General features: G+C 39.8%; 1 protein-coding gene and 2 non-coding genes across 4 annotated transcripts; 2 read left to right on the plus strand and 1 right to left on the minus strand.

Annotated features, from left to right (window-relative positions):
* The first annotated feature begins 166 nt into the window (after positions 1–166).
* TRNAV-UAC (transfer RNA valine (anticodon UAC)) lies at positions 167–239 on the plus strand. Its single transcript has one exon. It is a non-coding gene; the product is annotated as a tRNA-Val (tRNA).
* A 245-nt stretch (positions 240–484) lies between these two features.
* Positions 485–557, plus strand: TRNAV-UAC (transfer RNA valine (anticodon UAC)). Its single transcript has one exon. It is a non-coding gene; the product is annotated as a tRNA-Val (tRNA).
* A 2,984-nt stretch (positions 558–3,541) lies between these two features.
* LOC128466925 (uncharacterized) lies at positions 3,542–12,185 on the minus strand. 2 transcript variants are annotated; one of them, XM_053448389.1, is made up of 13 exons: positions 12,167–12,185; positions 11,847–11,911; positions 10,397–10,571; positions 8,951–9,106; positions 8,461–8,597; positions 7,843–7,982; positions 7,542–7,730; positions 7,331–7,420; positions 6,942–7,031; positions 5,895–6,017; positions 5,478–5,609; positions 4,739–4,855; positions 3,542–4,555 (listed from the first exon to the last, which is right to left on the minus strand). In XM_053448389.1, exons 2-13 carry the CDS (start codon positions 11,854–11,856, stop codon positions 4,430–4,432), a joined length of 1,485 nt encoding a protein of 494 aa, XP_053304364.1. In that variant the 5' UTR covers positions 11,857–11,911; positions 12,167–12,185; the 3' UTR covers positions 3,542–4,429. The 2 variants fall into 2 exon arrangements, with proteins under 2 accessions (XP_053304364.1, XP_053304363.1); XM_053448388.1 differs by lacking the exon at positions 12,167–12,185 and having other exon boundaries at positions 11,847–12,126.
* Between the last annotated feature and the right edge of the window lie 1,711 nt (positions 12,186–13,896).

Genomic DNA, 13,896 nt, shown 5'->3' on the forward strand with positions numbered 1-13,896 from the left:
CGGCACTCTGTTTTGTAAAGGCGCATAGCGCCTTTTATTATACTGAAATCTCGACCATGATGGGGGAGGTGGCTGCTCTAGGTCAGACCAAGGGTGGCCCCAAAGGTTCCTGTTAATGCATAATTGTTTATGGACCTCTTAGCATGTGGTGATCAAGCTGCATAGTGGTTTCATAGTGTAGTGGTTATCACGTCTGCTTTACACGCAGAAGGTCCTGGGTTCGATCCCCAGTGAAACCATGTTCTTGAACTTTTGCTTTTCAAAAGCATGGTTCGTAACCAATACATGTGGCAGGTTTAACTAATGATCCACACCATCTGCTGGGCACTGGAACCTTTACAACATAATTGTTCTAACATTAGAACTTTAATGTCTGGACTTGAGCAGATACAAAGTTGCATTAGAACTGTTTCCTATTAATGTATAACTGTTTCTTCATCTCTTAGCATGTGGGCTGTGATGTCACCTTCTTACAAGCCATTGAGGTTTCGTAGTGTAGTGGATATCACGTCTGCTTTACACACAGAACGTCCTGGGTTCGATCCCCAGTGGTACCATAGTCTTAACCTTTTGTTTTTTAAAAGCATTCTTTGAAACTGCAAAACCTCTGTCTTTCAGTACATGTGTGTGCAGTGAAATATATTAAATAAATAGCTGGCTTGATGATTTAAGTGCAGTATACAGTACTTGAAGCTCTTGCTCATGTAAAACAGAAATACGCAGATTTTGCTCGCATTTAGGGGCTTCTATGTCAATTTTGGGCCAATAAATCAGCATACTTACCTAGGCATTATTGCTTTTTCAAATCATAATTTGTGCTTTAAGTAATGATATATAGAGTATTTTCCCTCATTAAGATGGGGCTTAAAGTTGTCATGGAATCAATAATCAGGGAAACCATCTTCTTCTACTGCGGCTGTGCAAAAGGGTCATTAGTATGTCTTTCACTGGACCTTGTCTATCACCGTTTTAGCTCATCATCCAGTCTCAGCTGATTGGCTGAAACAGATTTTGACATCATTGGCAAAATGAGGTTAGTCAGAAAATATGTTTGTTGGCTCCCTAATAAATTTGGAAGCTAACTTGTTAAGGTGATAGGTTATATCATATGCACCTTAATGACCCAGGTAGTTATTCCAAAGAATACCAGGTATTGTAATACAGAGGGTACTGTATGTAGATCACCATATATGCGCTACACTCTCTGTAAGTAGTGTTTAGGTGACAAAATCCCTTTGTGAACTGTAATCTTTCCTGTCTATGCTGTGAGGCCACTCTATAAAGAAACAAACACAATACATTCTGTACCTTTACATGGAATAAGCTTTCTCCCCCAGATGAGTCACAAAATACCAAGAACCCAAAGTAGGCTCAAACCTTTTAAGTCAAAGGAGTCTGTAATGCCCACATGAGTGTGACTCTAGCTCTCCGTGACATAAATGTGTTATAATTCTGAACAAACAGCATTAATGTCCCCAGGTTTGTTCTTGAAAACCTACAGATTTCCAGGAAAATAATATATATTCATTTTGGGTGACCTTCTGAGATCTAAATATAAGAAGCAAGACCCAATCTAAAAAAACAAACGTTCCACGGCATTTACAATAACCATATTTCAGGTGTGCAAATCACAACGGTTTTGTTGGAGGATGTGGCAGTCCTTGGGAGAGAGAAGGGGAGTAAGGGCAGATAAGAAAAGACCCCCAAACTGTCCATGATTCCCACTGCCCACATAGGGTGACTACATTAGCTATGTTTTCCAGGACACATATAATTTATACATTTTGCTGACCAACCCAGATAAAATGCTGCCCTGCAGCATCCCTATTCAGCCCACTAACACTATAGAGGACTGTGCAGACTCCACTGTTGAATTCTGCCCGGCGCTGCACATCCTTAGAAGGTAGAACGCGGGGTATGATGTCATCTCAGATCTCACAAGTAAGAAACGCAGCGGGGTGGGGCAGCTGTTGGCGCTGCCATGAGTAAGGCTTAAGGCATCACCTAAGATAGATCCGCCACTCAGGATAACGTCTTGCAATAAAAGCTAAGTACTATTGAAGACCGTGAGTGCTGGCTTTTTTACCATGATATAATATTTATAGATATATATATAGATATGATAGTTATAGTGTGTTCTTATTATGTTTTTTAATAAGAGAAATCATTTATTGCTAAAGCAATCCTATAACAACTTTAAAAGGCTAAATGTTTCTTAACAATATGTTGCCAACTTATTAAACTACTAAAAAAAAGTGTGTTTCTCCAATAAAACTTGGATGAGTAATCAAAAATATATTTTAGTACAGCTAGAGTCTGGTTATTTTTCTGAAGCCCTCAAACTGCATGCGGTTAGTATAAGCAGTCGTGCAATCCGCCCTAATTACACCATACCTTTCCAAAGTGTTCCTGTTTACTTTGAGAAGTTCTTCCTTGGGGCGCAAATTACTCTTTCCTCCCATGCTTTCACGGCGCTCAGAATGTTGTTTGGGTATGAGTGTATCAGCATTCTAGAGCCCCAAAAATCACAATAATGTATATAGAAAGCTTAGGAAATGTGCTTTATAAGTTACATTACGTAAATAAAATACATTATTCTTATAGATGCCCTACTCAATCTGATGGCTGGTAGTAGGCCTCAAAGTCAAATAAAAGTCCTGTTAGAGGGGGGTCTTGCATCTTGTTTTTTAAGTTTTCAGTATAGTTGGGTAGTCAGTAGGGTTCCTAATAAACAGTAAGGTCTGCCGGGAGGCTCTAGTAGATTTCTACAAGGGTTTTGGTTCAGTGGCGTGGAAATTAGACCATGTCGGTGGCCTTATACTATAGCTGCTCCTTAAACTAACTCAGTTATTTTTTTAGTTTGAAGAATACATACTAAAGTACTTTAAAACGCCTCTGCTCTGGCGCATTTAATACATTTTACCTTCTTAAGGGTAGCTTAATTCTGAGGACTCTGCTTCTGCTACCCCTTTCTCCTTTACTTATTTGCCACTCATGCAGAGTATTCCAGTGATTTCCTTTTTTGCACAGTCTGACAAGTTTAACGTTTCTGTTGTCTTCAGTAAAATGTTTAAAATAATCCGATTTCTGGACTTCAACTTAAAATCTCAGGGTTGTCAAAGAATCTTCTTAAATATGTTTCCATTTTAGAAAAAAACAGACTTGGTTTCGTCTCTACGGCAGTTCACCTCTTAACCACACCGACTGATCACTGGAGCCCAAACACTCTCCTACAGCGAAATCAAATCTCCATTTGTAAATAATAACCCTAAAATGTCCCCCTTCGTTGCTTCATCTTCCAGTTCTTTAATAGATAACACCGTGATGGTAACTAGGGTGACAGGAAGTAACGTTAATGACTGCCCTCTTAATGTTTCTATTCTTTATATTACATCCTGCCTTCTGTGCCTCAGGAGTGGATACTATTCACTTGATGTATTTTGATGTCTGTACCATGTTTTTTCCTGAAATGGCATATTTTCAAATTATATGATTTCATTCATAATCTACTTACACATTAATAGTTGCGATACATAACTAATACATTTATAAATCACTTTTATTGACAATAGCAGTTGTATATATCTCATAAAGACCAGACACTGTTCTTTTGGTAGCCCAAAAGGCTTGTGCATTGGTAACAATAGTATTTTTTTTCTCTAATTGCTGATACATTTGTGGCGCTGCCCTAGGCATCTCCCAGATTCCTCCTGCCGCCCCACTAAAAATAAATTAAGGGACCCCCCAATACTTGAGGTGGTCCATTAGGGTGAAAGCAGCATTTGTGCCTCTTCTGGCCCAAATCGTCTCTTGCACCCTCTGGTAACTGTACAGGGCAGACTGTCAGTGTATGACTATATACTCTTTTAGCTCTTTTCAATGTTTGCTGCATTAGAGATCACATCAAGGAGATCAGTTCAGGGGACAGAAGCTGTGGCTGGTCTGCCACCCCTCTCACTCCTACATTAGGCATCTGTCAGTAGTAATTTCCAAAACAATGATAAAAAAGATAAAAAGCTGCTGAAATTAAAAGACTCGGCTTTGCTAAAAGTCTAATTGTGTAGTTTGACTCTACAACACCCATGCTACTTACCCTTGGACAGCCGGAATTGTTACCTAAAACGGATATTCCAGTATCCACTACCTCTGGCATATTCTATGCTATGATTCCATCACATCTTTAACTGTAATATAAGCATTATCCTCTGGATGGCACTCACTGCATATTATTCATTGATAGTTGTAAAGCCCATTTTGGTCACAAAGTATCACTAGAAATTGAAAACAGATTCCTTGCAACCACATGGTGTAGGTGACACAAACCAAGGCATATATACATTATATATATAAACAAATGTGTTTAATTTAATACTCAAATGATTCTCCCTGCCGTGGCTAAGACCTTGATATGAAGGAGGAATGTACAGAATTATAAAATGGCATCTAGTGGTTTTTCAGCATAGAAGAGTCCCCAGCGTTGATCTCCAAGACTGCAGCGATGCAGTTTTTCCTTCCAGCCATCAATTATGTAGTTATAATCTTCTTCAGAGAAACCCTGCAGAGCGAACAGAGGAAAGGGAGGTAAATGGTGAGATACCAGACTAGCCTACTCTACAAGTCCTAGAGGTACAGTCTTCTAAACCATTTCCACCTGGCCAAGACGTACCAACTCAAGAACGTACTATTCCACATGAAAGACTACCTTTTCCCCATTGATCCCAAAGGCCATGTTGTTTACCTGCAGGAATTCCTCCTTGATCTCATGAGTACGCTTAAGTTCTGTGTTCAGTACTTGTACAAATTGTTCTGTCCGATCCTGAGCCTGAACATTTACAAAGCCAACCTGCTCCAGGAACTATATGAAAACAAGGCAGTAGAGAAATTGGTAAAACAATACTGGCCACTGGTATAGCTCAACCAGCCACAACTTGCCCTTAAATAACACCCACAATATAGGCTGCATGCAAACTAAAATTCTGAATATGTGACATACATCTACCGCAAATTATAAAGTAAAATATTTGTATTCTTCAATGGAGGTCTACAAGGTCCCTATGATCCCCACCGTATGTGTGCATTGTATTAATTGAACTGCAAAGTTTATTGTTGACATAACAGAACAGGCAACTGCAGGCCAGTGCCCAAACACATTCATGACCGATATGTTCACCTAGCAAACATGGAGGTAAAGTATGTCATGCTTGTGTTGTACTAAACCCTGACATGCATTCATAACACCAGACTGACACTAACATAGCCATGATATGAATACAAAGCAAAAACAGCACTTACAATCGTGCATTTAAACAAGATACCAAGCTATGACAAGACTACCTAACCAGCCATAATTTTACATACAGGATTAGATACGAGGCAGCCAGTGGTGCAAGCCACCAAGCATGATAATGATCAGCACCAGCACTCACGCTTCCAGTTACACCCATTCATGTCCATTTAAAAGCCTTAATGCTATGTACCTGTCCATACTCCTTGGGTGTATACAGAATGTATCCTCTCTGCTTCACATACTCCTGGAACAATGGAGACCAGGGACGCTCCCCACAACAATAATCCGTGATCAAGAGCTTTCCACCTGGCTTCAACCAAGACTGTGAGTGATGAGAATAAAAGTGTTATATATAATATATATATATATATATATATATATATATATATATATATATATATATATATATATATATATATATATATATATATATATATATATATATATATATATATATATATATATATATATATATATATATATATATATATATATATATATTGTAGATTTTCCCCACCAATATTCCAGATCTCACACACTAGACTTATCAGTAGCAGGACAAAATAAAACTGAGAAAAGTGATCCGTCAAAATGTCACGTTTCTTACAAAGAATCTCTTGAATAGGGCGCCCTTGTCATTGATGTGAAGGATGGTATCTCTGCTGTACACCACATCGAATGATGCCTCGGGAAATATCCTCCTTGTGGCATCTCCAATTTCAAACTGCACCTGTGAAGGGTAAAGGAAGATAAGGTGTATAATGATGGATGCCGACACAGAATGATAGGAAAGACATGGAAAGGTCATACATGATAAACATATGTTACAGGCCAAAATAAAACATATAAACTGCAAAATAAACAGGATTACTCAAAGTGAGCACTACGCAGAAAAGGCTGTTGCTGGCTGCCAACCACAGTCAACCCCTATTATTTACGCACAACCGATTGCCTTCAAAGCCAGTTAAAGGGACTGTCTAATGTCCCAGACACCTCTACTATACAAGAATGCATATTTAAGTACTCTGTACTGACTGTATACTGACTCGGTTCTCGTATCAAACAAACATTTCCTATACAGAGCCAGCTTTTCCTTTCTATGCGCCTGCTGCCTGCTAGGGTGGCCACACGGGCCATGTTTTCCCGCTGACCAGCATGGGTTAGGTGCTGCCCTGCAGCGTAAGAGATCTATAACAGAGTAACCAATTCCCTTCCATGAGTTTATACATTTCACATACTGCGGGGAGCAGCACTTTTCATTTGCTAGTCAGCAATAAGGAAAATGATGTATCCTGAAATACAGTCACCCTACCTCCTGCTGGTGTACTAAACCTGGCAAGCCCTGTTGTTATTAAAGGTTGGCATGAAAATGGCAACCAAAAATGCTTACCTCGAGGCTGCCTCCTGAATGGGAAGGCCATCAAAGAATACATATACTTTGTAAGTAATTTAATATTCATTATCTGAAAAAAACACTTTCTGTGGACCCATGTCTGAGGTGGTGCCTACTACTGCACCGGTGATCTTGGGAACTCCTGTCCCTCTAGCCCTCTTCATGAATAGTTTGGGTAGGTAACAGATTCAGTTATAAGAGTTAAGTAAATGCTTGGTTGGGCTAAGCTTTCCATGACAACAGCTACACACAATCACTCACAAGAGGGGTCTTCTCTTTAATGGCTCTCTCCATGGCGATCTCCACCATGTTAGATGACAGGTCCATCCCCAGGACTTCTACCCCATACATCTGTGGATGGGAAAAAAAAACAGAATTTACCTTCATTACTAGAGTAAAAAGGCAATTGTCTGAGGACATAAATTAGTATTTGATCTGTTAAGTTGTATGCTAAGTGTCATAACGGAACTCTACTAGGTTTGGAAAATCTACTCATCTAAGGATCTTTAATTGTGGGTTGCTTGATTAACTCTAAATGTATGAAGACTTGGCAGCATTTTAATTAGAGTTGAACAATCCCTTGCTAATATCAGTTGTGTTCTAACTGTAGGAACTAGGCTGTCCTCATTGATCATATAAAAGGGCTCTACCTTGGCCATGTAGAAGTCTCCTCCACCAATACCACAGCCCACATCAATGACACGTTGACCAGGAAGCAGATTCAGCATTGAGATAAACTCCTGCAGATTAGTGATAGAAATATTTCATGAATGAGAAAATGTTCATGAACAAGAGAACAGTATTTGGTTCAAGTTGTACCATATTAAATTCACTCTAATCACAATTCATTTCAGCCCTCACCTTAGTGGTTTCAAGGCCTCCTGTGCTAACAAAGCCTTCCCCAAATATTTTCTCATATCGGAGGATCCCCCTTCGGGAATACTGCTGGTTATCCAGGAACTGCTGAAACGTCCCATAGCCCTGATGGGCATCAGGAACCCGAGGGACCATCTGCAGGAGCCAGCACACCTGGTTCTGATTCTTCTTTATCTGATCACCAGAAATAACAGAGGAAAATGAAGGTCAGCACAAAAAAATAAGGGAAAATCAAATGGGTTAATATAGAGGGCCGTCTAAGAGAACAAATTGTATGTGTTCTCACCTTAATATACGTCTGTACAGACTTTGACATCACAATTTCAAAACCATTGTTTCCTGATGTGGAGGTTACAGACGTAATAAGATGGTTGTACTGAGCAGGGGTCCGGTAAAACGTGGGGTTAAATGTCCGCTCTGAGTCCCCTACAATGACACATCAGACTTAATCTGTTCGTAAAATTGCATTTGTATCATTATCCATTAGTTTAACTATTATTAGGAGCAAGTGTTAATATTCTTCATTTTACATAATCTAGACTAATATCCGTGAGAAGATGAAGCTAACTAACTCTGTTCCACCAACACAACTGGTATAGAATCTGACGGCAGATAGGAATTATTTGTCTCAAACCTATTTTGGTCCTTGGTCTTCTCTTATATTCAGGCTAGCCTTATGCCTCTCTTAAACTCCATCCCTGTAATAACTTTATTCACTTCTGCTGGAAGGCTGTCCCACTCATCTACGGACCTCTCAGTGAAGTCAAAAGTCCTTATATTACATTTAAGCCTCTGACCTCATAGTTTTTTTAGTTCGTTTTGTCAAACATGGTATTATGGGATGAGGACTAGACACGAGTAACTGCTACTTTAGAACCAAGATGTTAATGCTACCAGTACTAACCTGATTGATAAAAGCAGGACTCTCTGAAGAACAGGTACCCTCCAGGTTTTAGCCAGCTCATCATTTTTTGTATCAGCGTTACTAACTCTTCATCAGTCAGGTACATGAACAGCCAGTTAGAGAAGACAAAGTCAAAACTGGAAAGGGAAATAGAGATCAAAAAAAGTCTTAACACACTGCCCTAGATTTTTCCATTACATTACTCACATTAAAAAATAAAAAAAAATCACCTGCCTATTGCACAATTAGCATGCTACTGTTTTTGGGACGCAGGAGGACAAACAGATGAGGAATTGAAAAGCAAACAGGTAAGAGGGGGTAATTTTAAAAGTGAGTTGTGATGTTGAGCAAGGAGGGGAGATATAAAGGGGATTGTTGACTTTATGGAAGAAGAGATGAGGTCTGTTGAGAAAGGTAAAATCCAGTTGGGGTATGGTGGACATGTTTTGGAGGTGCAAGGTAGCACAAAGCAAGAAGTAAGATGCCTCACCTCTCACTTGGCTGTTCCAGTTGGGTAACATCAGCTTGCAGGAATGTGATGTTTCCTCGATATCCGTTGTCCTCACGGTTTTTGTCAATAAACTTTTGCATGAAGTCAACGGCAGTCACATGGCTTGCTAACTTAGAAAGATGCCCTGTATAACGACTGATAGAGAATAACAGGATGGTGTTAACTGAAAAGAAAGGGATAAGGGCGGCACAAGTTGCAGAACAAACCTTGATTGATTTCAGACTCATTAAAGTTTCAGTCTTTACATCAGGAAAAAGTGGTAGATTAGATGGGCTGGTTCTTATCAGCCATCAAATTCTAAGTTTTTATGGTAAATGATATGGTATAAAACTACCATGTTCAAAAGTCCCCTTCAGCTACAGTTGATCCAGAAACAAATTGCTGAGCTTGGGATTTGAGTAGTTCTACACTGACCACTGAAACACATGAGACCAATTCAAGTAGAGATATGGTGACAACTCATGTCTCTTCTTCAGGTGGCGCTCCATCCCAATTTAGTGGGAGGCTGCAATGAACAATAATTTAGCTTTACCAGCACTCAAATCCAACCCTGCAAATATACATTCAACAAACACAAACTAAACGCTGTTTAGTCACAAGTTAGGCCACCGATTATTAATCAAATCCACTATTAGTGGCCTAAACTTGTCACTTAGAAGTGATCAGACAGTGGTTACAGATTTTTTATTTTTAACAGTTCTTAACTAAATGAATGATTTAATGACTCTTTAGGACACTGATCAGTCTCACCGATCACCAGCCAGTGACCTAATCTGGTGGGTGCGTATTATACACAGGTACTACGTTCTTACCCCCTTATTATTCACAGGTATGTATTATATCCAAGACTTTTTGGTAGTGTATTTAGGCCAAAGCACACAAATCTCACCTGCCACATCAATGAAAGGTGAGAAAAACAGTGCTACTTAGTATAACTCTGGTGGACTTCTTAACAAAATTAAATATCTAATTTTGTATTTTTTGGAAAGGGGACAAACTTTATATCCCTCATCCAAACTGAAAAAAAAAACTGATTCTGATTCACCCTTTCATTGCAAAGAAAAACATTCTGTGAACATTACAAGAGGTTGTCAGCCTTTTTTCGGAACTGCTATGGAAAGCATGCATTAAGGACACAGGAATGATTTCTGCTAATGCCTGTCCATGGGTGAGCAGCATCGTGTATGCATGCTCCGGCCCCAGGAGACAGCTGCCAGGAAAGTACACCTTAACAGAATGTTCCGTTCATTAAAAAAACAGGGACCAGTGATGTGGGTGAAAAAGGTTCTTAAGGCATGGTGTGGTACGCTGTCGCAAGAATTATCCAAATCTGAGAATTTTAAAAATCCACTACAGTAGGCAGATGGGTTGAGGTATGAGCTGTTCCGTGTCATCAGTCTTATGCTGTAATAATTTGTTTCTTACCCTATACCGGCCCCAAGTTCCAACACAGAAAGCCCATCTAGAGAGGGTAATAGCGAGATGATCTCTGGCTTTTCCTCTTTAGATAAGAGCTTAGCACTGGAGTCCAGCATCATCTCTTCCAAAGTGGCATCTCGAGAGTGTTCCTCCCAGAACTTCGTCATGGTTTGACGAGCTTCTGCTAAGACAAACAACTGAATTAGGAAAACAGCCGGCTGTGACCAAGAGTCAATCAAGATCCAACGTGTTCAACGTTCTACCAATCTACATCGTTACACAGTGTAAGTGCAGCTTTAGCATTGTGTAATCTATAAATTGAACGAGCCATTGTATTGACATAGGAAATATAGCTCTGTTGAGAAGGTTTTCTATGCCCCATTGTACAAAAGGGTGCGATAGATCATTAAATAACAATGTAGGGTTTACATGTTATGTTTCATCAGAGCCCACCTGATACGCAGCTAAGAAAAGTTGAGGTTGTATATTGATTTGCTCTATCCTGATAACCTCTGATCTCTGTCACTAAGGCTGGGCAAACTGGGGTAGCCTTGAGCTTGATGTCTGTATCAGGGGCAAAGGGAGAAGCACATTCCAGAGGCTCATCTTGGGTTATACAGCACTACAGTTAGACTACAGACTCAAAGTATGTGAACACCTACTTATTATATGCCACATCCAATAAAAAAGGAAAACATCAAATACTAAATTTAATAAGAACAGCAAAAAAGCAATGTAATATCTTCTTCCCAACCCTAGTTTTTAAATTAAAGGATGTGCATGCAAGCAGAGGGAACAGGTTGCATCAGCAAGGCCTATGAGAAGGCTGTATGATGTTCAACTGGTGCAAGAAGTACTAATAACAACAACGTGATCATCTAGATGTAAAGGGGTAGAACACATTACTCCTGAACCCACCTACTGTCATTCAACAACCAAGTGCTTTTAAAACAATGTATTCATTTTATATATAAAAATAAATAAATATGTTTGTTTATAGAAATATGTCAATTGTTTTTACACAATTCCTACTCCAAAACAAAAACCCCTCCGCCTCTTCAGTTTATGGCCAGGTACATTGTAACAGATGACTTTACAGAGTTGATTTATAACACATTGTAACAGGATCAGGTATCACCAGATTCCAGCATTCTCCTTACTCAATGTCACCCTTCTGGTCTTTTCGGTCACCATATTTCCATTTAAAAAAAGAGAAATCATAAAAAGAGGACATGCATTTTTCTCATGGGTCCTGTTATTATAAATAAAACTGCAACCCAAAGACAGCTAGATTACGTGTTCACAGCAGTTGATGTCATCATATTACAATGCCAGATCATGAACTATATGCAGCCGTGATAATTCACCAGCAATGCTGATGACCTCACTAAATGTCATCAATCGAGAAGACAACAGATCCAACTCATCTCTTACAACCCACCTTCTGCACACTTACCGTCTGCCATGGTTGGTGATTTGGGGTCTGTGACGTCAAATTAATTTCAACTGAATTCTATAAAACTATACAAAGGAAAGGAAAATGACTAAATCTATAAATAGTGTCTATTAAGCTATTTATCGAAGTACAGAAATATATATATATGAGGTTTCCTTCTAGCAGGACCTAATATATCACCGTGTGGATTGCCACTCGTGTGCGACTAAAGCTCCTGCTGTATTTATTATACCCCTTTCCACGAGGCCTCATTAGCAAAATCTATTCAGTGAAGAGAAAAAAACACCTAATATATGCTATTTATAATGTAAAAAGCGCACCGCCTCCTAAATGTCCAGCTAGCATGAAATGACGTCACTACAGTCAACTCCACGGCTGAGCCTGCCGATTGCTAGTCACGCCCATGGCCTCTCTGATTGCTTGAGACATGCTCTGAAGGCGCCTGGGCGCCAATGAGATCATTCAGGGGCGTGGTTATGCAAATATAACAGTCAGCTACTGGGGATGGGGTCATTCAGTTTGTTGCTGGCAACGAGCCAAGACATGGGGCCCCATCTTGAAGGGGAAGCGCATTGTATCTGTAGTTACGTTGATGTATAGAGGCTATAAGACCACCTCAGCTGGCAGCAGGCCAACTTTTAAAGTCATTTTACTAATCCCAAGTGATAGCTTCATTGGTCTGTGTAATTATGGGACCACGATAACGTTTTTTTTTCATTCAGCTGTAATTAGGTGTCTCAGGCTGTGCTGACACACGGGGAGTGGAAAATCACTGTTACTTTCCTTTTGTTGTGTTGGCCGCTTGACAGCTTGTGGAGATACAAACACACAGCCTGATTGCATCAGAAAATGTATGTCAGGAGACACACAGGCTGAAGCTTGCAGACTGTCCCTTTAACAAGATGATTGTGCAATCCTGTACTGCATGACTGCAGGGATTTAACCCCCAAAATCCTGGAGCACTGCCTGTATATTGTGAGGAAACACCTCACTGCATATTCTGCACACACACACACATATATAAATTATATATACACAAATTAAATAGTATATACTATTGCCATCACAGCAGAGCTTGAGTAGAGTAGATAATTATTCTCATTTATTAATATAAAGCGCCAACAATATACACAGCGCTTCTTACAGTCCATAGATTCAAGGGGTCTTCCAAAAATTAGAACTGACTGATACATTAGGTAAAGATGGCCCTGCTTACAATCCAGAAGGAATGAGGTATGGAGAACCCCAGGCAGGCACCTGGCTCTGTGCTTCCCCAGTGGGCCTCTTTCCTAGGCCTGTGGAATCTGCGATCGTGTCAAATTTTCAGAGCTGCGCTGAGTGGGTTTAACCTGCAACACGTACACACACCTCCTCGAAACGAAATACCTCGTAACCTGTTACCTCTATTTCCAGGTGATAACGGTATAATATAGTCTTCCTTTTGACAGCATGTACTCGGTTTATCTCTGGTGCTGCAGCCATAAAAAAAAAAAAAAAGTGACCACAGATGATTGTTCCTTAAAGTATGTATTTATATTTAATGTTAAACTTACTTAGTAGTTTAATATGCATTTTTCTATAGTTGGGGTGTCTAATTTATCCCTGTAAACACCACTCTTACGACATCTTCTGTCACAGTTTGGTCACCTGAAATGTTGGAGGAGCATTTGAAAGTACCATACTAACTGTTCCTCTACACCAAACTCACCCAACCATGTCTTTATGGACCTTGCTCTGTGCACTGGGCACATTCATGCTGGAACAGGAAAGGGATTCCCCAAATTGTTCCCATGATGTTGGAAGCATAGCATTGTCCAAAATGTGTTGGTACGCTGTAGCATTGACATTACGCTTCATTGGAACCACCACTCCAGCTGATCCAGTTCATCAATGGAAACCCATTTCATGAAGCTCCCGACGCACAGTGCTTGTGCGAATGTTGCTTCCAGAGTCCATTTGGAACTCAGTAGTAAGTGATGCTATAGAGAACAAGAAATGTACATCATTTACAAAATGCACACATTTTCTTCAGCACTCAGTGGCCCTGCTG

The sequence above is a fragment of the Spea bombifrons genome, chromosome 10 (genome assembly GCF_027358695.1).
Source record: "Spea bombifrons isolate aSpeBom1 chromosome 10, aSpeBom1.2.pri, whole genome shotgun sequence".
Lineage (NCBI taxonomy): Eukaryota > Metazoa > Chordata > Amphibia > Anura > Pelobatidae > Spea > Spea bombifrons.

Coding starts and splice junctions, on each gene's coding strand:
- LOC128466925 (XM_053448389.1), bottom strand. Junction 8,598..8,950: donor CTGGAACAGCCAAGTGAGAG/GTGAGGCATCTT, acceptor TTCCCTTTCCAG/TTTTGACTTTGTCTTCTCTA. Junction 7,421..7,541: donor GAGGCCTTGAAACCACTAAG/GTGAGGGCTGAA, acceptor ACTAATCTGCAG/GAGTTTATCTCAATGCTGAA.